We start from the raw sequence: 22,956 nt of genomic DNA on the forward strand, positions 1-22,956 counted from the left end.
GTGTGTGTGTGTGTGTGTGTGTGTGTGTGTGTGTGTGTGTGTGTGTGAATACCTGAGGGAACTTTTTATGGCCGCAGAACATATTTGTGAGGAAATACAGTCAGACACCAACTACCCTGTTTGGAGTAGGTAGCTCTTGGCGTCTCTGAGAATTACCATTCTCAACTTACGGTACAAGATGGTCTAATCATATCACATGATTATGATCCTGATGACACATTGCTTTACAAGCTGAACATGGGCAACCAGATTGCTGAACTTGCCAGCTTGTGGGAATCGGGGCCGTCAAAAGCTGCCAGGCCCCCTGACTCGTTCCCTTGGGGCCCAGCGTCCCCTGGGTGCCTCCTGACCATCCAGAGATGCCCATAGTGAGGCCTCACACCGGTGGCCTTCACAGTGGGCACTCCGCACCCCAGGACCTTTCTCCCTAGACCTTCTTTCCCATCCAAACAGATCTGTCTTAAGTGGCCTTCCCAGGGGTCAGCCGCAAAATGAATTCACAGGGAGATGGTAATGGCCCGTGGCTTTCACGTGATACCCCCTGCAGCATCTCTTGGGGTTCAGTACAGGAGTCATCACTAGTGGGCATGTTAGGCTCCGTATGGGCCCGAAACACTGATACTTGGTTCTGGAATCACCTCTCTAGTTCTACCCCCTAACCTGTTCTGCCTGTGAATTTAGAGAGCCGTGGTGGGGAGTAAGGGGATGGGCCTGATAAATAGACATGCAACACATGGATTTTTTTATTTTTGGCTCTGAAATCCAGAGCTCTTATTAACACAGTGAATTGTTGAAACTCTTGGAAAGTGAGATGCCACGAAGTCACCTGGGCGTGGGCCATCATGTTTATCTTTCCTAAGCTGGCTGCTGCCGTTGGCAGAAACTCCAGAGCCAGGGGATAAAGGTGGCAAGAATTATAAGGTGCGAGTGCTTATGAGACTCCGTCAGACGGGTAGCGCAGAAAAATGTGGAGCCGCACAGAGCAGAAAGCAGGAGGGCTGAGCCTGGCTGAAGCATTCGGCTCTGCGCATCCCCGGAGTCCCCCGGCAGGTGGCTTCCCGTCTGTGACGTGCGTCAGGCCTTGCTCTGCACTCCACAGGCAGCAGGGAAAGCGGATTCTGGGAGCGATGCTGACACCGGAGGGGTGGTCACCTCGGGTGCACGGCGCAGCCGCTGACCATTGAAGAGTGCCCGGGGCTGTTGTCGGCGTTTAACCACCCACCTTACCATGATGTTGGAAGCAGAGCCTGGTTGGAGGAGGGAGGTCTGTCCCCCGAATCAGACTGCTGGGCCATCTGGTGTTGCAGCTGACCTGCAAAACGAATCTGGTAAATTTCAGACCTGAGTTACAGCTGGTGCAGGGAAATCTAAAAGCCAGGTGGTTCCCTTAACAGCTGTCCATCCAGTTAGGGTAGGCAGGAAAGAAAATTCCTGTTGCACCTCCACGGGTTTTCTAGGATCCAGAGTCGCTCCCTGGCCTTTTGCCATGATGAGCACCATCTCAGGGCAAACGTTAGTGATATTTCTCCCTTCCTGTGTTGAAATGATCTCTGCAAGTCAATGAGTCTAAGATTTTATTTTATTTATTTTTTATTTTTATTTTTTTTCACTCCTGCCTGGTTCCCATCCCCTTTGTGATGTGGGCCCTCTGGTGTGAGGTCTAAGATTTTAAGTGAGTATATCAAGTGATTGACTACTAAAAAAGCCTGTGGTTGTTTAGCTGGGAGAGTACTCATAGAAGCAAGGGTCTGTGAAACACATTCTTACTCTGGAAGTGTCCAGACTCATGTCCCATCGGGGGAAAAACACAAATGGCTGACTCTAAGATGAATGTTGAAATTGGGAGTATTTCTACCGCAGATTTTCTGATAACTTAATGAAACATTACTTTTATTAAGTCAATTAGTATGCATGCTGAATGAAGTGCAAGACATTTTTAGCCAAGAAAGGGAAGGAATTTTTTTTTTTTTTTTTTTGGTGGTACGCGGGCCTCTCACTGTTGTGGCCTCTCCCGTTGCGGAACACAGGCTCCAGATGCACAGGCCCAGCGGCCATGGCTCATGGGCCCAGATGCTCCGCGGCATGTGGGATCTTCCCAGACCGGGGCATGAACCCGTGTCCCCTGCATCGGCAGGTGGACTCTCAACCACTGTGCCACCAGGGAAGCCCAGGAATAATTTTGACTGTTTAAAAAAAAAATTTATTCTGAATGAAACCCTTTGGTTATATATCCATGTAGGTTTTTTTTTTTTTTTCAGGGGGAGGGAGTGGTAGGCAGACCTGGGGGGTTTTTTGTGTGTGTTTTTTTAAATAAATTTATTTTATTTATTTATTTTTGGCTGCATTGCGTCTTTGTTGCTGCACACAGGCTTTCTCTAGTTGAGGCAAGTAGGAGCGGGGGCTACTCTTCATTGCAGTGCGTGTGCTTCTTATTGTGGTGGCTTCTCTTGTTGCAGAGCACGGGCTCTAGGCACGCGGGCTTCAGTAGTTGTGGCACGAGGGCTCAGTAGTTGTGGCTTGTGGGCTCTAGAGAGCAGGCTCAGTAGTTGTGGCACATGGGCTTAGTTGCTCCACGGCATGTGGGATCTTCCTGGACCAGGGCTCCAACCCGTGTCCCCTGCATTGGCAGGCGGATTCTTAACCAGTGCGCCACCAGGGAAGTCCCCAGACCTGGTTTTTATTCACTGCTTTAGGGGTGATGCAGCTAAAGTAACTCAGGTCTAGAGGAAGTAAGGTAGTTTCCACTGAGTCATTCAGGAACCGAATGTGTGAAACCAAAAGAAGTCTTGGGGTGAGATTCCCCTAGATCCCCCATGTTGGTGCGAGTGGTTCATTGCATGAGGGTGCCCAGCTGAGGCTACAAGTCGGGGCCGAAATTCAGCCCGAGCTCTACTCACTGAGCCTTGGGTCTCTGCCCACCTGGAGGTGGGATACCTCCTTCAAAGGTCCCAAGTTCGCTCGCCAAGCATGGAGCTGAGCTTTTGGGTTGGGGGTCGGTGAGCAGTGAGGGCTTAGGCGTATCACCAGTGGTGTCCAGAATGCTCTTCTGTGTATTACAACTAGAACTGGAGCTTCGAGGGACATGTTCTTCCAAGGTCTTTGTTTAGATGGGACTAGAGTAAAAGAGTTCAAAGCTATGCACAGTTCAAAGAGGATCTGTAGTGACAAATCCCTGATTTCACCTCATCGGTTACATAGGCAGAGTGGACCCTGGATGAAATTGGAAAGAGTTGGAGATTTGGAATATCTTTCCATCTCCCTTCTGTCCATTAAGACTCCTCGCTGCATTCTTGCTCCTCTTCACCCCCATCCCACGCTGCTCAGACATCAGCTTCAAACTTGCCCTTTCTCAAAGCAAAACAAAACAAGCACAGAAACCACCTTCTGTTCACTAGGAACCTTGTTCAAGAGGGAAACACTTGAAGTTGCCAAATTCAAGGTGTAAATAGCTAGGAACAGTTACCTATTACCTTCCTCAAGGGTAGCATTTTAATACTTAAATAGCAAATGAACTGCACCTTCCCAGTGGAATTTCAGGCCGTGGGAAGTGGTAGGGATTTTGTTTGGGTGTTTAAGGCAGGAAGGGATTCTTTATTCCTGAGACCGCTATGTGTTGGGTCCACAGTGGCCCAACAACAAGATTCCTTCAGTTTACATCATCTTTATTCTTCGTTGCTTTTATCTTATCATGTGTCATTCACAGTTTCCGTTCCCCTTGTCATTACACTGTTCTTTTAGGCCGACCTCAACTTTTCCTTCTTAGCTCTGAGCGTGGCCAGACTGGCATTTGTTTTCCTTCTGCTGAGATCATTCTTCCTTAATTGCCTTCTTTCCAGGCATGCAAACTGCCTTGTGACTTCTACTGCATCCGAAATCTTCTATTTTTTTAAGTATCACACCTTCAAAATCTACCTGCTTGAAAGCATCAGATTTTGTAGCTTCAATATTGAAGTGGAAGTTCAGAGCGTCCTCATTGCTTTCTTACCCAGAAGCCAACCCCATAAGCCCAGGAGAGAGAAAGGAGAACTTACTCAAAGTCTGGTTGTTAGAAGCTTTTGGAAGACAGAGATGATGTCTTTCCCTGTTTCTCTTCTTTTCTTTTTAAGTTTACTGAAGTAGAGTTGATTTACAATGTTGTATTAATTTCTGCTGTACAGCAGTGATTCAGTTAGACATTCTCTTTTTAAATATTCTTTTGCGTAATGGTTTTCTTTCCCTGTTCTTTCTGTATCAAGCCTAGGGGAATATAATTTTTCTTCCTCTTAAAGTGATTACGATGGATACTGGAAGCTGGGACTTGACTCTGCTGTTTAAAATCATTCCTTGATTTGAAGCAATTCCTATAGCTTTTCTGGGCCTAGGTTATGCCATTGAAGCTGGAAATCACACATTAGTTTGATCAGTTCAGGAAAAAAATCTACCACCTGGCAGTATGGCCAAATGAACTCTGGTCAAAGAACTCAAATAGCTGAAGTGGGAAGCTCACATAAAAAGGAACACTCTGTCTATCTGTGATTCCTTAAAGACACTTCATAATTTTCGTATCCCTCCATCATGCAAATGATAGACTTTAAGAGTTTCTGATCCTTGGAGGCATGGAGTTTTTTAAATGCCGAGGAGCTATGATCATACTCTCCTTTGTCCAGGACGTGGAGGTCTTACATATTTAATCTCAGTAGACACCAGTGAAACTGAGTATTTGACAACAAGGGTCCAAGTTTCCTTTTTCCAAATAAGGAGGAAGCGTATGCATTTTGGAATGTTGTATGGATGGTATTGTACTTTATTTTCTTCCTTTGAATGAGTTTCGTTTTCAAAAGTAGATGCCCGTGTATGATTTTGAACCTTTGACGGTTTGTGGTGCCAACTTCCTGCTCTCCAGCTGTGCCACGTTTCTTCTGTTCTTGGCCTCACTTACGTCATTCCCCTGAATAGAGCCAATGTTGACGCCTTAGTGCTGTGAATTTCTCTCATGCCACTTGCTGTACTTGGCGTTTGAGGACCTCTCAAGGCTCTCTCCACCTCTCCAAGCATTAGGATAAGGACCAGGGTGAAATATGTACAATCTGGGTGACTGCATCTCTCTGCTTTTTTTTTTCAACCCAACTCATCCAAAGCAGCCCAGGTCAGAGGCAGCATCTTTTTTTATTTTTTTTTAATTTCCAAAGTTTTTTCCCCTTTTTTCTAAGCCTGATTGTGCTAAGAAACTATACGCTAATTAATAGATAATTAACCGGTATCTTCCTCTGGTCTAACCACGTATGTTAACCAGTGTATTTAGATACAGGTTGAAGAAGGGGTCAGCCATCCTTTAGAATGCAGAAGGAATGTAAACAGTTTTCAAGACCATTTTCTTTGGTGGAGGGAGTTGGGTGGGAAGAGGGTACATGCCGGTCTCTCTTGGAGGGGCCTTCAGCCTGGACTCCCATCAGCTCTGAGAAACGAGGAGTCAAGAGGTTACCAGTTGACATACCACAGCCGTATTTAGTATACGGGACAGAGTCTGCAAACGTGTTTCAGCATATGCCCACTGCATCATAGCGTACTTTCTCAACTGGTTAAAATAGAGTCTTTCATTTCAGCGAACAAACACTGCGTGTTTCATGTATGGAATTTTGCATTATGTACTGTGGTGGAAGTTAAAAAGAATAAAGCACAATCCCAGCTCCTGGGGAGCTTATCATCCAGCTGTCTAAACCTCGGAGTTGAGAAAGTGTTTTCAAAGGGTGACGTTCTAGAGATATTCTTTAAGAAAATGATAGTCGATGTAAGTTTTTGCCCTTGTGCTTGTGATTAAGCACTTCGCTGGGTGCCGTGGGTGCACCGCCAGTCCCACCATCAACCCACCCGCCACCTCCCGCCCTCGTTCCTGAGCAGCTGGATTCCCCGTAGCTGGTGCACAGTTCGGAATTGACTCCCCAAAGTGGGGAGAAGCTAATAAATATGATTTAGGATGAAAGGCGCTGTGTAAACGCTTGAGCTGTTATTACTGTTCCCGTGCACTTTATTTTTAAATTGTGCATCCTTTTAAGTAGATGACTCGTTCGCCCCAGTCTCCATTATATCGAAGCAAAGCATTCACAGAAATTTCTAAAACCTTTTCATTTCTCTCTGTAGGTTGTTGTTTCGTAACATTTTATACAAGAAAAGCTGCACTTGAGGCCCAGAATGCACTGCACAATATTAAAACTTTACCTGGGGTGAGTCGGTTTACTTTTGTACCAAAATCACTTTATTGCTTGAAAATGGTCCTTTCAACTGAAGGTTCTAGTGATGGGCTCTTAGTGCCAAAAATGACTTTGGGCTTTTGAGGAGGGTGTGCTGACCCCACCTCCCGTCCCCCCTGCAGCAGCCAGAGCAGCTGGCCAGCCCCTCAAGAAACGCTGGCATTACCGCTGACAGAAAGACCTCTCAGAGCGTATGTCCCCTGGTTAGAAAATCAGAGTGACCCCACTGGCTCGCAGTGGCTGAAAAGAGGACTGGGTGGGCTGCAATTTCAAAACGGGGGGAAACTCCACACACACACACGCACGAGAGGAGCAAATGGAAAAGGAAAAGCTTTTACTCACCAGGATCCTCTTTTCAAATTTAGTCCTTAGATTTTTCTTTTGAAAGGACAAAAATGTACCCTGCACAGCCGTAATATTCAACCTCCTAATGGTTTCTAAACAGTCAATGGTGGTTAACAAAGTCAATGTTTTAATGCCCGATTTGCGGCTTCATGTCGATAGAGAACAGAAAATACAAAGCTTACAATTTTTTTCCATTTCCTTCCCAGTACTTTTGGATGCTTGGTACCATTCACTAGAAATGAACTGATGTGGGCTATAGCTACTTCATCAGAATACATGATTTCTGGGGGGCTGGGACAGTTTTATCTAGTGTATGCTGGTATAAATTTCTCTGTGCTGTCGGGATATCTTCCCTGTTGACTCAAATGTCAGGGATGAGTTAGTTTAATAGCGTAATGATTTGTGTAGGTGATAGTGAAGAACCTCTGGTAATCAGTGCTATGTTAATGATTTTATTGAAACCTGGTTTGATAATAGTAAAAGAAAGATAACTTGATGTCCCTAATGTTTTCAGCGTATAATTCTAACTTTTTATCATTCATCTGTCGTGCTAACCTATGTACACAAGTCATTTGATACCCTGTCACCCCCAGAAAAGATAGCATTTGTTTAATTCACCACCTTAGCGCAATTGAAAATTGTATAATGTTTTAGTGACAAGGCAGTCAGTAGAAGGTTTTCAAAACATTAGCTTCGTAATAACCAAAAAGTAATAAGTTATGAACCTTGGTCTCAAATCACACCACTTTGGTTTTCCCCTTTTTGTGCGAGCAAATCAGAGAGACAGTGGTTCGGAAAAGCAAGTGTGATACCAGAATTCTCCCTCCCAATTCAATTTAACTACTTCTCCCTGAAACTTCTAAGGTGATTTTTAGTAACGGAGATTTTACTGGGTCTAAGTGCTTTGCCTAATGATTTTTTAAGTATCATTTCAGCTTCATTCTCTGTATAAATGGAACTTTTCCAACGTAAATTCTAGGAGGTTGCAGCGTTAGGTTACATTATTGAACGAAGCAACCAAGTTAAATATTTACTGGCAATGGTAGAAAAAATTTTTTTTTATTTCCCAGGCTCCAAATCCACCCCAAAACCCACTTGGTATTCCTTCTTTTAGAAAGAAATACTTTACAGTAATTAGTGCACAAAATCCCTTCTAGGTATGTTTACAAATATTACTTGATGATAAATTGTTACTTAGTATTTAGGGTGTATAGAGGCACATCACATCCTATTTTTAAATTAATGCAGAGCTTGGTTAATTTGAGTTCATCACCTCCACTAGGAGAGGGACATAGCTCTTAACATGCAATTTTCATACGTGAAGATGCTCGCTAGAAACCCAGAAGTAATCTGATGAATGGGCCGTGTTGAAAAACCTACAAATGACTGATGAGTTTGCTCCCGTTTGGGACATCTTACTCTGACCCTTTTCTCGGCAAACAAATAGCATCTTCTGTATTAAAAAAAAAAAAAATGTTGCCCATGTCTCTTTTTCGCCTTAAAAATTCTGCATGCAGAAGTCAGGGCTGGTGATTTTGGAAACCCATTATTAAGGACAAGAAATCTGGGGTTGGAAAAGATGGTTTGTGGATTGTTTTCAGCTTTCTTTTTATCCAGTTCAATTTCCTATGCCCAATTACTTGAGGTGGGTTAAATGAAAATTTTGAGAAGTCAGGTCTGATTTGTAAGCTCCTAGCCTTCGCAGTGCGCACAGTATTGCTACATCTGCCATTTCAAATTAGGCGCATGGGAACAGAGTTCCACATCTTGCATTTATGTATTGCTTTATCTGATCAGCATCACCCTTAACAGCTCCAGGAAGAACATGAAAGTGGTTTCCTATCAGCTGGGAGCTTTGGTGGGCAGGAAGAAAAGGGACCAGATAAAAGATTAATGCATATTCTTGGGGAAAAAAATATTACAGGGTGCCTTTCTGTTTGATTACAAGTCTTGGAATTAGTCAACATTTCCATAATTCTAAACCAATATACACCTGTTTTCCCACTGTGATGTGAAGGAACAACTTAATTTAACAGAATCCCTGCTGTGCTAAATCTCTCATTAAATACCAAGTGAGTTCGGTAATTTAAAGTTGTAACACTACTATTTTAACTGGTTGCCTTCATATTATGAAATTAATAAGAAATTAATGATGCACTTTGCCATATGCCTTCAATTTCTTTCTGAATAAAAATAAAAGGGATAAAGAAAAATGCATCACCAGCTGACACTTTAAAGCTTTTCTGGTTGTAATCATTTCTCCTGTGGATAAAATCCATTAAAAATGCACTTGCTGCCTTTCTTTCTAAAGTGTCCACAACTTTCTGTTTAAAACAAGATCAAATAGTGCTGGGTGTTTGGTTGGAGGTTTTTTTCCCTATTTAATTTTCTTTTGCAGTTGATATGTTTTGTCATAATGGAACTTTTCATCCCGCAACCAAACTTCGTGAAGGTTGAGAGACTATCGTTCTTGAGAGAAACAAAGAACTTGGTTAGTATGGGAGAGGAAGAACACCTGATGGGATGTTCATTTATGCAGTTGGATGTTTCTGCTCTCAGATTTTTGTATAAAGGCACCCTTCCTCCCATGTCATGTATGGATTATAGAGACCCTTTCTGTGGTGAGGTATAGGGCAAAGCATCTGGGCCTTACTTAGCAGTGCAAAGGCATTAAGGACACATTTCTCAAGCCTGTCTCTTACCACGTGACTGAGAAAGACGCTGGGTCTTACATCCTCTGAAGTGCTCAACATAGATCCTAGAAATACACTATTAGAAATTAAGGGAGAAAATTCAGGAGCTCAACGCAGGGAGCAAGAAATGAGCTTTGGAGGGTAGCGAGGTCCTTCCCCTGGTTTGATCATGCTCTGCTCTACAGATAGTGGTTTGACACATATGCAACAGATCAAACCTTAGGCACGGCGCCTAATTTATTACTGACGCTTCATTAGGTTAACAAATCACTCATGATAATCGGTGCCTGCCGTGTGCCAGGCGGCAAAGCTATACGGTCACACGCGCGCCCTTGAGATCCCTAGTGAGTCTGTGACCGTGTCTGCACAGAAAGCAGAGCCTGATGAACCATTGGCCTTGCTACCAACTGGGTAGACTTGCTCCACAGCTGAGCCATTTGCGTTCTTGGACAAATCTTGATTGCCCGTCCTTTGACGACATAGCCAATCAGGCTAAGAGATAGCTTCCTTTGTTTAGGGTTTCAGGCAGGCACCACCTCACTGGTAGAATTATTCAGTAGAAACATCATCGTCTGCCACTGTGTTTCCGAGAGAGAAAACCCTTGTGAAGGCAACTTGCAAGATTCATTTTGTTCTCACTGACCTAATTTAGCTTAATTAAAAAATAAAATAACGACCTCAGCGGAGGCACGGGAAAACTACCACGATCTCTTCAGTAATCAGATGTCAGGGCCAAATAGCCCTGTGCCAGTGACAGCACTAGGCCTTATGCCATTCTTTTTTTCAAGGTCTTCACACACATTGTCTCTAGCAATAAGGCTTTTTGATTGAAAGTCTCCAGCAGTATCGTTAGAGCATTCACCGTATAAATTAATTTAATTAAGGATGTAGTAACAGAGAGGAATACAGGTTTGAAAAAGCTCTTAAATTTTAACAGCAAGGAAGAATCAGAATCCAAATGTCTTGTAAAATATTAACTGCAAATTTCTTCCAGCCATTTTCTCCGAGTCTGCCTTCCTCCTTTCTTTTTAGAGTCACTACCAGTTTTATTAAATGCACTTTATATTAAGGAGTTACAGCCCTAAGAGCACATTTGTTTAGAGCGCTCCGTGTTAGCAGTGGCAGATGGGAACGACACAGAGACTTGAGAGATAAAGACAAATGGGCCTGATCCAGCAGGAAGAAGCTGTAAATAAAATGGCCTCTTGGGCCACGTGTGTTCACCCACATGACGTGAATGACCCCCTTCCTGGCTGGCCCTGTGTGGGTCGGCAGTCCTCCCCGGCAGCCTTTAACACAACTCTCCATGGAATGGTTCCCCTGTGTCCTCTAAGAGAGGAATGCTAGGGCTTAATTTCTTTCAGCAGAACAGCAAAGGCTCTCACCGGGACCAAATTCAGTTTGCCCATTGTAATGCTTTTTGAGGTACTCACTTACTCTGAACCACCTCTTCTGATTATTAATATGTATTTAATGCCTTTGTTCTCAGAGCCATGATGATTATTTTATCATTATCATCATCATTATTATTTCTGTCATAAAAATCTCTCAAACCCCATCTCTTCATGTCATGGAAATTTCCCCCGAACCATCCCATTTGAATCAAAAAGAAGTGTTTTTCCTCAGGCTCCTTTTATTTAAAATTGTTGGTTGATTTACAGTGTTGTGCCCATCTCTACTGTACAACAGAGTGACTCAGTTATACCCATATAGACATTCTTCATTTTTTTTTTTTTTTTTTTTTTTTTGCGGTACGCGGGCCTCTCACTGTTGTGGCCTTTCCCGTTGCAGAGCACAGGCTCTGGACGCGCAGGCTCAGCGGCCATGGCTCACGAGCCCAGCCGCTCTGCGGCATGTGGGATCTTCCCGGACCGGGGCACGAACCCTCGTCCCCTGCATCGGCAGGTGGACTCTCAACCACTGCGCCACCAGGGAAGCCCGACATTCTTCTTTTTATATTCTTTTCCATTATGGTTTATCATAGGATATTGAATATAGTTCCCTGTGCTATACAGTAGGACCTTGTTGTTTATCCATCCTATATATAATAGTTTACCTCTGCTAATCCCAAACTCCCAGTCCTTCCCTCCCTTAACATTGTAAATCAACTATACTTCAATTTTTTTTAATCAAACGAAAATTTTTTTTTTAAATCATTAAAAAATTTTTAAAGATTGTTAGGAAAAATAAAAGTCAAAACATCGTTCCGAACAGATTTGAGTCCTCAAACTCACGTGCCGTGTAGGACATACAGATATTCATACCTTCATTCAGCAAATATTTATTGCATTTTTGTGCTTTGCCAGGCACCATCCTACGTGCTGGGGACTACAGTAGCTACCATGATATTTATAACTAAATCTTCAAAAAACAAAGCCAGCAGTGTGCTTATGGATGTTTGATGTTTAATAAATAACTCTTGGTTATTTAATGCCTGAGGGAGTTAGTTGAATAAAATACTTGTAGAGGAGTCAAGTTTTATTCCAAAAATGATCATTTTGCCCGAACGCTCCAAAATGTAAGATACATGTAGATTTGTGATTCCATGTGTATATAATGATCGTTTGTTTCACGTATAGAGATCTATATATTATGTATATCTCTGTATACCTACAGGATAGGTAAACATTCACACACATCCACATGTGGATATCAATTCAGTCAAATAAATACAGGAAGACATAGCAGAAAATCTCATTTTGTGTTTGGCCTGCACACATACTCTTCATTGCAGTGTAGTCACCTTTCTGACCTTTGACTTCATGAACTATATATTCTTCACGTTGGCAGGTTGGTTGGTTTTTGCTTCGATTCAGGATCATGGCTGATTCATGGCGCATGTGTGAGGACACCTGACAACTGTCATTTAATGGTGGTAATCCCTGTCTTTCCACCTTAAGAGACGAGTAGGTGCTGAATGAGATAATGTATGTAAAGCTTTCTGAGCCCCTGAAAAAAATGGGCTTGTAAGACGTTGTTTCCACTTGACAGTTTCTGTAGGCATGAAGTCTTCTTGGGTAGCAGCCCAACAGATAAAGTGTATTTGCTGGGGAAGGAATCAGGACACCTTGATTTGGGTGTACATTCTCCAGATTTACCTTTGCAGAATTTGGCCACGGCTGAAATATTTGGCCTCATAGGACTGCCCCGAAGCAGCTATTTCCCTGCTGTGCCTGTGTTCTTTTACCCTAATACTCAGTCCTGCAGAAATACAAGCTAAACAAACATAAACTTACTTTGCTGTTAAGATGACTTTTTAAAGGCCTGTGGTGGAGAGCGCCACCGTGCGGCTGTGGAGGAGCTCCTGGGAGGGGTGGGCGCAGAAGCCCCTACCCACCTGCGGAGCCAGGCCAGTGTGAAGAAGGGCTTAGGGTGTAGAACCGGCCCCAAATAGGTCTCGGCCAGGTGTGGCAGGATTGCTGGTCAGCTCGTTGGTTTAGACCTGAGAAAGTTGGAGGGAGGAAGAAATCCGTGGCCTGGTGCTTCCCAGTCTGCTGGCCAATCCCAGGGCATCTGAAAAAGTATATTTTAGTACTTCATAAGAGGCCGTTGGCATATATAAAATAGATCACTAATAAGGACCTACTGTAGAGCACAGGAAACTCTAATCAGTACTCTGTAATGACCTGTATGGGAAAATAATTTTACAAAGAGTGGGTATATGTATATATATAACTGATTCACTTTGCTGTACCGCAGAAACTAACACAACACTGTAAATCAACTTTACTCCAATAAATTTTTTTTTTTAAAAAGGCAGTTGGAAACTGTCCATTTCACCCACCGTAAAGTTTTACGATGCCACCCGAATAGTGGGCACCTCTGCTTTGGACTGGCAGACAGTTCAGTAACTTTGATTGGCACTTACTGATGTATGGCTTTGATATAAAAGGTATACAATGAAAAACCAGTTTTAGGTATACAATGAAAAACCAGTTACTTTAAAAATATGGCCCTCTCAAGACAAGGAAGCCTAAGGGAGAAGACTCATGCGGGGTCCTTAGTGGTGGTGAGTTGAAAATGGCTGAGGCGGGCAGCCCAGGGTTAAACTAGGAGCAGCTGCACCCCTTTCTGGTAACAGAACTCAGTGGAAGGCCTTCCAGTTTTGTTTTGCAAGCAACATAGTCTCAAATACCAACCTAATAAATAGGACGGTTCTGAGGGCTTATCAGAGCCAGCCCGCGTGTGACCTAGCACGGGCGCCTGGCCAGATGCGCATTGTCACCTGTGTCATGGCTTAAGGAATGTTGGTCTCTCACAGTCACAAGTGAAGGCACGAGGGGATGGATGGCACAACGGCAAAATTAAGTCATAGTTAGAGTTCAGAGTTTACCATCCCTCTGTGGTATGTCAAGATTCGGTTGGGAATATTTGGTTCACTTACACAGATCTCATTTCCCACCAGGTTGATAAGATTTCATTCAAGAGAAGAATGTGGGGAAAAGCTATGAATTTGACTAAAGGTCTGGATGGAATCACAGAGGAAAGGATTATGACAGTCAGATGAAAGGGGGAATTTTTAAAAAAATAAAGTTGGAAAAGGGTCCAAATTCTGTCTTTAGAGTATGCAGTCTCCGTGAGAATGCATCACCCAAAGTATGACTAGCGTGCAGACAGAGCTTGACTCTTTCACGTGTGAGCTGAGCCCAGCTCAGGAGACTGTCCAGTGGAAGTGGGCTGGCCAGTTCAGAGCCTCCAACTCTGGGCCACCAAAAAGTGTATGACGTGGGGAGGTGTGGAGAGAGTTCGGCCAGGAGCCCCAAGGTCCTTCCCCAGCCACCAAGAAAGAGAGAGTGGCTGAGCTGGAGCCAGGGAGGCCGGCATAAGAGGGAGCCTTGGAGCTCCACTGCTGGGCCGGATCCGGTCTGTTTGGGCGCAAGGGAAGCAGACCAGCCACTGGGAGGGAGGGGGGCAGGGACAGAAGCTCCATGTGTCCTCTGCTTGTTGTAGCCATGGACCGTCACAGTACATAGGTGCTCAGGAAGCATCATTAGGATTCAGACATAAGCTATTAAAGTTCTTCTGATAGTAAAGCAGTATTTCAGGACCCTATCATTCCTGCTCTCACTACCCACAAGTCACCGAGATGAAAGGATGAAGAGTCAGCACCTGTGGGAGGCTGCAGAAAGGGGCACCGTGACCGCTGTTCTGTTTTGTCCTCTTTATCGCTCCTGGCCGTGGATACCTCCCATCAGTACTCAGAACGCATATTCGCGCTGCCACCCCTTCCTCCACCAGCACTTTAGAACACTCAAGAGTCCGTCCTTTCTTCATTCAAAGAAAGGAAGTGGTTGGACTGGAATGATTCTTAGAGTCCTTTCCAGTTTTGAGAAAGTGTTCTTGGCCTTCTATCCATTGGCTACATTGGTGGCCTATTGAATTGAAGAAAACCTATCTAGATGGATAGGTAAGTAAATAGATAGGCGGGAGGTAGATAGATGTCTCTGACTTGACTCGCTTCAGGTGCGGCTTAGTGACTGTAGAGGACTTGGTACGGACACATCTGGACCGTCCAAGGTGTGACGCTGCACTTTGAGATTCTCGGCACGTCTGCTTCCCTCTGCCCTCTGGTTGAGAACCAGCAGGGAGCTCAGCAGTCGTGATTCTTCTGCCAGGGAACAGACAAAGGAAAGGGGAGGCAGTGAATGCTATCAGGTCGGTCTGATTCCTTGCTTCCGGCCTTGGTTTCACAAGGGAGTTCAGCCTAACGAGGCTCCAGGGTTGCCGGTGGATTTCCTTTATCTGTTTGGCCACTGTCGCCCGTCCACATGGATAAATGAGCCTGTGTTTGTAGATGGCTTTCTGTTGTTTATTTGTTTTCCCTCCTAAAAGCATTTTGGGTGATGTATCGATAGCATTCACCTTGTTATATGGAGGACACAGAGGCTCCAGAAGATTAAATTAACTCCTCTGCCCTCCCCTGGCACAGCAGCGACAAAACTAGAATTAGAGGTCACGGTCGGTCAGCCTCCCCAAAAGCTCGGCCTCCTGACAGGGGACTTTGGCCTGATGCTCCGCGCCTCGGAGGGAGCAGGGTGCGCGACTCAAGGGGCCAACACAGCGTAACAGGGAAAATCAGCACAAGGTAACGACTCTTTGTCAGCGGCCCAGGTCTCAGGCCCCCGATGGAGGCTCTCGGGATGTATACTTTGCATTGTCACCGCCGCTCCACGAGGCGTGTGTCATCCAGCCCCTTTGCTGGTGAGGAAGCTGAAACTCAGAGAAAGGGAGTGACTTGTCCAGGGTTGTACAGCTGGTAACCGGGAGCTGACGGTCAGATTCAGACCAACATCTCTGGCACCTGTAGACTTTGCCCCCCTCTGGTCGGGGCAGAGGCGTACAGGTCCTAAGCCCCGTTTCAGGGGACCTCCAGCGGGAAGTGTGTTCCCGTCCATGGCTTCACTGATAAGCTCCGGATGACCACCGTGGCTCCCCGTGCAACCGTCCTGGAGACAGATCTGAAGCCTCAGCTCTCCTGCTAGCCGTGCCGCACGGCGATCTCACCTAAGGGCCAGAGTGCCTGGGCCCGGGCTTTCCCTCCCCAGCAGCCGGCCGGGCGCCCCATCTGCAAGTCGGTCCTGTTGCCGCGAGTTGGGGCTCCAAGGTCCCCTGAAACAGTGGGCAGGCGAGGCAGGGTTTGCTGGTAACCCGGGTACCAGGTGACTGGCACCAGGCCCTCTAAGTGGGAGCCGCAGATCAGAGGCAGTCGTTATGGTAAGAGCAACCACTTTGCAAAATGATTATAAATGCAACACTTTTCTTCAGAGGAGTGTAGCTTTACCAACATCAGCTCATTAACATTCAGGTTATTAGGGTTCTCTTCTTTATCTGCATCCCCAGGCTCTTGGTCCCAATCCGTAATCTGCATTCTAATGTCCTGTCTCCATCCAGCTGGCCTCTCCGCCCTCCCCCATCTCCGGGCTCCACGTCCAAGCGGGGAGAGAAGGTGGGGGCCTGGGCTCATCTCCGAAGATTAAGCATAAACCCTATTACGTGCCGCCCAAAGCATGAGGCAGCAGGCTGTAGCCGTGGGAAGCAACTCGGAGGGGTTCCAGCCCAGCCTCCCTCCCCCCAGCCTGCGGCCCCGAGGAGACCTGGGGGCCTTTATGGAGTAATCAGACTTACCCTCTTACTTTATGCATGAGGAGCCAGGGTCTGGGGTGGAGGGTGAAGTCTGCAAAACCGTCCAGGCATCTGAATCCTCTGCTTCTGAAAACGAGGGACCAGACTCCCCCGCACACACACAAGGGCACTTAAATATGCAGCAAATGCCGCGGATGGGGTTGTACATCCTCCCTGAGCAGCCTCACCGAACAATCACTGCTGTCTTCTTGGCCACGGCAAGTTGAGGGCAGGGAGACTAGGTCAGCGGGTGCTTTGCCATGGGTCTGGGGGGCTCAGATGTCCTTCTCTCTCTGTCCCCATCCAGTCATCTGCTCTGTGCTCATCCTTTGTCAAGAGGCAAGTTAGGATCAAAGGCTGAAGGATCGTTGAAGATATTAGGGCAGTTGATGTGGTTAATTCTGTCCAGTCATCACGCTGTGATTTCTGTGTTGGTAAGAGTGTGGCTAAGTGGATGACTGTACAGGCTTAGACTTCTGTCACCTCTGCTGCTGTCGTGGTCATGGGAGCGTGTGACCCTGGACACGTGGTGTTCTGAGACCAGGAGTTCTATGCTCTCTAGGCCACCGATATTTCTACGTTACTGTCCTCCATCAGGGACAGGAAGGACCATGTAAGAGCAAAGAGAACAGGTTCCCTGGAAACTCACCTCCATCCCTGGAAGGTCCATGGGGTATGTTTCAGGCTGTCCAATTCCACGTGTTATGCACTTGCCCATACATAGACGGTATCGTCATTTCTTCAGAAGAGCATATGTTGATATTTAAATACATGCCAGGAAACTGTGCCAGATGTTTCACATTAAGCGGCGTATGGGGTCCAGGGTACATTTGATGAACGGTCAACAAGTTGTGTGGATTAGGAAAGAGAAAATTCATTGGTGTCCTTGCCTATGTCCTACATCTTAGGTGTAAAGTCAGACCCGTAGTTGTTAGAACCCCAGGAGGAGTAGGTTTCTAGCAAATTTTGGTTGAGTAAACCTTTTGTCTATGTGCCTGATATTTTTCATTGGCTTTCAGAATTTAGATAATTTTAACCAAATAATCAACGTTCAATTAATAAAAAGCATAGTAATAGTGAACATTTATTGACCACTCCGTCTTGGGCACAGTGCCAAGGGCTTTTATATATGGCTGAGCTCATGTTAATGATATGTTAATGATATCATGTTAATGATACATGCTAATTATACAATACTAGGTAAATAATTAGTGAGTTTTGTTTTCTCACTCTGGTTGCCTTTTCAACTCGAAGTCCGTCACTCTCAACCCAAGGAAGTTTCAGTAGCTGTGGCTATTCGAGAAAATCTCTGTGACAAATCAGTGAATATCTCTTATGGCTAATAATTTCCCTCTTCCACCTGAGCTAGAGCAGGTTAGGTGGGAAAGACAGCTCGCAGCTAATCTCAGGTGAGCTTCTCCTTGTCATCTTCATCCATTGCTAATATCTGGTTTATGGTTAACTAATATGTATAAGCTATCATTTAAAGAGGAAGAGGAATGTTAGCCCAGATTTCGGTGAGTTCTAGCTTACATTTCTTCTGCTCATGGAGGCATTAACTATAATCACAGCCCCTAAAAATATCTCACAGATACTGTTGAGTCATTTAGCAGAGAATCTCGATCACCAAGTTACTTAAATCTCTCCTGAGTCAGAGTTGCCACATAAAACCCCTGGAGGTCATTGACAAAAACCATCATTAGTAAGGAAAATAAAAGTAAGAGCCACAAACCTAGGAAATCCATGGCGAATTTCAGTCGGTTTCTGTTTATTTGACTGTTGTTCTCTGGGTCAGCAGAGCAACACAGGGCATGTGGAGGAAAATAGACCAGATCTGATCATAAGTGTTTTTAGAAACAACACCGTCCAACCCCCTCACTTTATGGTCGAGGAAACTGAAGCCCAGAGAGGTTAGGAAGGTCACACAGACGCTTGGCGGTGGACGTGGGACAACTCATGTCTCCCAGCTCTGCCCCCGTTGTTCTTTTCAGCACCTCGTGTCCCCAGAACTCTTCTCCAAGATGATGCTAAAAACATTTTAAAGAGTCAGAAATTCAGAACCCAGATTACCAGTCTGTCCGTGGATTACAGTCTGTGACGTGAGGTGACTGAACAGGCAATTCCTTTTCTCCTTTCCATTCTCTGAGAAAGACCCAGACAGATTAGATAATATTCTTCCTGGCCATTTACCTAAAATGATAGATGAATGAGATGAATTTATAAAGAATGGAAGAAGAAAAAGGAAAGTCCTTAACCTTTAAGTCCATTTGCATCTACAGCTGGGGCAGTGATTTGTAACCCTGGCTGCACAGCACATCCTCCCGGGGAGCTTTTGAAACTACGCATGCCCAGGCCACACCTCAGGCAAATTGAGTAAGAATCTCTCGAAGCGGGGAGCCCAGCATCAGTGTTTTTAAAGTTCTCCCAGCGACGGGCAGATTTGAGAACCGAAGCTGGGAGAATGAATCATCTTCAGCCCCCAGGGACGGGTGGTGGCGATTAACTGTTTCCTCCTTCCACTGTCCATCCGGATGCCTGGGATCACCCTTACGGGCTGGTTATCCTCCCACAAGTACAGCATAGCCTTGCTACTCAAAGTGTGGTCCATCACCCAGTGGCATGGCCATCATCTGGGAACGTGTCAGAAATGCGCTCTAGCCCCGCCCCAGAACTGCGTCTAAACTAGATTCCCGGATGATGCATTTGCATAGTATGTAAAGTTTGATGCTTACTCACTGGTAGGAGCAAGCCTCACCCGTGCTGCTCTGGGAATCTATCGCAGTTCCCTTTAAGATGCTCTGGATGTGTGTGCACACACTCCTCTGGTCTGTGCTGAATTGATCTGTTTGCTCATCTGAGTCCTGGGTGCCTCAGGATGACGTGACTGTCCAGGACAGGTGAAGAAGGAGATCGAGAGGTCACTGGCCAGAGGAGGGGATCCTTTGTCCTCCAGCATCCATGTTTCCAGGCACCTGTATTTTTCTATCCCATCAACACTTGAAGACCTGCCGGAAAATCTCCCATGAATGAGACTTACACAGAATTCATGCATCCCAGACTGGAAGGGGACGAGCGGAGTGGGTGCTGTCTTAAGCCTAGTTCTATTCTGAAGCAAGAAGAGCGATTTCTGCCACAAAGAGTTAATCTGTAATACGCAGCAGCCCGGCCCCACCTCACAGGAACCATAGTCTCGTAGAATCCCTGCTGCTTCATCATTCGTGGACTTGAAATGCCTTCCCAGGAAAGCAGAGTGCTTGCTCTGCTGTTTCTCTTGATAAGCCTGAGAGATAAAGTGTAACCACCGCCCAAACGCTAGGGTAGAGTAGACTGTCTTCTAATAAGAGGTGCTGTGTGTACCTTGGTGTACCTGTACGTTTCTACAGTTTGGGAGGCTTAAAAGGAAGGTCATCTGCCCTACAGAGTCATTGTGAGATTTCCTCTTGAGTGAGTTCTTGTTTTCCATCCATACTTCTTACAAATCTGGAGACATCTTTCACATTTGGGCTTATTCCTAATCCTCAAACATCCTAGGTAGCAGTCTGTACGCACAGGGTCGCTTGTGGCTACATAAAATGAAACCCATGGCCAGCCTTTCCCGAAGTTGGCCAAAGAAGCAGTCGAGAGTGGAGAGAGGAGCCAGGCAGGAAGGGAAGCAGGTGGGACAGGGCGGGAGGTGCCCAGAGGAAGAAGAGTTTGGCGCAACACCAGCTGACGGTGTATTAGACCCGAACAGAAAAGGCGACCCAGAAGGAGAACATGCGATGGGAGAGGAAAACCACCAGGCTTCCTCTGGGCCTGCCACACACACCTTGTGCTGTTTGTGTTTAGCACAGGCAACTGACTAGCTCTTGAAGAAGAACTCCCATCAGCTGGGTTTGTATACAGTTGATACATGCTCTTTCGTGCTCACCTTCCTCTACCCAACTTGATATTTCAGTCTGATTAGAGCTGGATTAATAGATTTGAGCTAAAAAAAAAAAAAAACCCAGCTTCTGCTTCTTCGTTAGGCAGTATGGAGGTTCATAACCCTTACTGTTTTCTCACCGGTGCTCACTGCTCCCTGAGTCCCATGAGTTGAGCCCCCTCACCCTTGGTCTTGGAAAGAAGCCAGTAACCCAGTTGACTAACTGTGAACTTCTCTTACCCTTTGGGAAGGAGAGGAAAACAATGCTGAGGAGGTTTCAATCCTTGAGACAATCTGGTCACACCTCCTGAGAGGTGCCCCCATGAGGTAGGTCAAGGAGAAGTTCTCTGTGTTGATTTTAAGGACACACCCTTGTATTCTTCATCATTTGCATCACAGGTGAAAGCCACTCACAGTCACGGATGGGAAAAGGAAAACAGAGAACACACTGCATACAAGTCAGGGCTCCAGTAGGACGCAGGTCTTTCAAAGGCGACTGTGCCAGGTGCCCGGCTCCCAGAATAGCATCCCAAGGTCTCGTATGAACGGTGACCTTCAGTCTCTTTGGCAGCGTTTGGTGGGACAGATGTTACAGTTTGGATTCTTGGGGCGCACTCGCCAGCATTTTATCTTGACTCTCTCCTCTAAACATGATAGGCTCTTTGAGTTTTATGGAAATGCAGATACTTCAGTATTTCCAGTTAGGTAACTTTTAAAAGCTTTACTGGGAACGAGGAAATTGAGCTGCGACTTTAACAAAATTCTAAATAATGAAAGAAAAAAAATACACCAGCTGGCTAGGCCCAATACTGATTTCTGAAAGGAGAGGCTGCATCTGGCCTAAAGCTTGGAACATTGAAGAAGCTGGATCGGAGCAGAGCTGCGTGTAAACGAGAATGGAAAGGCATCTCAAGCCGCGTGCCTTCCCAGTTCCTCATCACACAATGAAGAGAAATTATTAACAACACACTTATGAAAGCATACGTTCTTCCTAAAGATGGCAAGCAAGGGACTACGCCTTAGACATCACCACACCCTAGGGTCGTTTTCTCCCACTGTCACACGTTCTCATGGCTTTCCTCTACCTCCTGTAGGCTACTGGATCCCAAATCTTGACTTTGACATAAGACTTTTCTGCCTGGCCCCAAACCTGGACATTCAAAGTCTGTAATTGGAAAGTCCCATCCAACTGACCCACAGGAAATTCCAAAACTGAAATCCTCTCCCCTCTACAAGCCAGGCCCTCTTCGTGTGTCACCTGCATGGATGGGCGGTCCAACCAAGACAAGTAGCTGAAATCATTCTCAAGTTCTCTCCTTCCTGTCCCTCCCCTTTCCTGGACCCCATTTCTAATTAGTGAGGAAATCTGTGTTCTACCTGAGAAGCAGCTCTGGAATTTTGCTCTCTTCATCAACTGGGCCTTATCCGTTGTCATCACAGCTAATAAAAGCACAGAAGAGCTTAGGGGAATTTTTGAAGTTATCCCTCTAAGAACTACACTCGTTAGTCTTCCAAGTGCTTTCCTGAAGGCGAGCGGATGGGTGGAATTACCTTCAGGACGCTGGGGGCTACAGGTTTCCCTCAGCCGCTCTGGGAGTGTGTGAACATCGTTGTGTTGTGTCTTCTGGCAGTAAAAAAATGGACACACATAACTGCTGAGTCTTGAGGGTGAGATGGGAACTCCGAACCGTGTCCCTTCCTCTGTCTTGGGCTTCTGTTTACACACTTTTCCCACTGTAAGAACACAGTCTCAGGCTTCCCGGAAGGTAGAAGTAAATACTCCTGCCTTGTGATCCACTGTGGTCTGTGCTGAAATTCACCCTCCCACCTGCTGTATTCTGTTCCCCTGACAGCTTCCGTATCAGTCTCTCCTACACACACAGCTCCAGATTCCTGGAGAAGGAATGTTCTCAGAGGCCGCTGTGATGCCTCGTGCCATGGGCGCCAGCTCCACAAATGTTTGTTGGATAAATGAATTCCCAAGGAGGTAGCTTTTATTCGTAGACACTCACAATGTCAAACAATCTCAAGAGTTCTTTAAAGACTAGGGGGGTGCAAGTAGGACAGGGGTATGTAGTCTCAGCTCTTTGGTTGTCTGTCGCAATCCTCTGGGTCACGTAGACCCCTGCCCTGCAAACTAGAAGCACAGGGTGAGACATGGACTCAACCACGCAGTGAGTTTTCTGATATGATCCTTGCTTCGAATATGAGTTCCCTGGGGCTTAAAGAGGCCAAGTGGTTTGACTGTAGGTACTTAGCATTGGCAAAGCCAAGGTTCAAACCCAGACCTTATGATTCTGAGGTGTTCTTTCCACTCGAAAACAAACAGAAAGCAGCCTGGGTTTCCCAGACCCTCATTCAGTACAGCACGTCCGGAGAAGTAAGAAACCATCAAAGTAGATTTGCCATTTCAGATCGAGTGTCAGTGAAGGGTTCTTATTTTATTCTCTTAGGATAAATTTCTCCCATATTCTTGTCTCATGGATCCCCTTTCTAAGTTTACCTTTGCCATTTAAACTTTGGTCACATGCCGTATATTGAAAGGCCCAAGCCTTGAATTTGATCTCTAGAGACTGAGCTTCAGGATAAGGTATTTATAGAACAATCGAACTGTCATAATTTCCCTAAGCTCTGCCAACAAGTAACTTCCAAAGTTGGTAAATGG

General features: G+C 45.6%; 1 protein-coding gene across 11 annotated transcripts in view; it reads left to right on the plus strand.

The window, feature by feature from the left end:
- Window positions 1–22,956, plus strand: part of CELF2 (CUGBP Elav-like family member 2) — a 304,739-nt gene that overhangs the window by 181,828 nt on the left and 99,955 nt on the right. For 7 of the 11 annotated variants that reach the window (XM_027121595.1, XM_027121594.1, XM_027121598.1 and 4 more), the window contains one exon: window positions 6,118–6,200. The exons of the other annotated variants lie outside the window; for them this stretch is intronic. In XM_027121595.1, the coding sequence (XP_026977396.1) occupies window positions 6,118–6,200 (83 nt within the window). The remainder of the gene's footprint in view (window positions 1–6,117; window positions 6,201–22,956) is intronic. 11 annotated transcript variants of the gene reach the window in all.

This window comes from Aethalodelphis obliquidens, unplaced genomic scaffold, assembly GCF_003676395.1.
Source record: "Aethalodelphis obliquidens isolate GAN/ISIS:26980383/991018 unplaced genomic scaffold, ASM367639v1 scaffold23, whole genome shotgun sequence".
NCBI classification, from domain to species: Eukaryota; Metazoa; Chordata; class Mammalia; order Artiodactyla; family Delphinidae; genus Aethalodelphis; species Aethalodelphis obliquidens.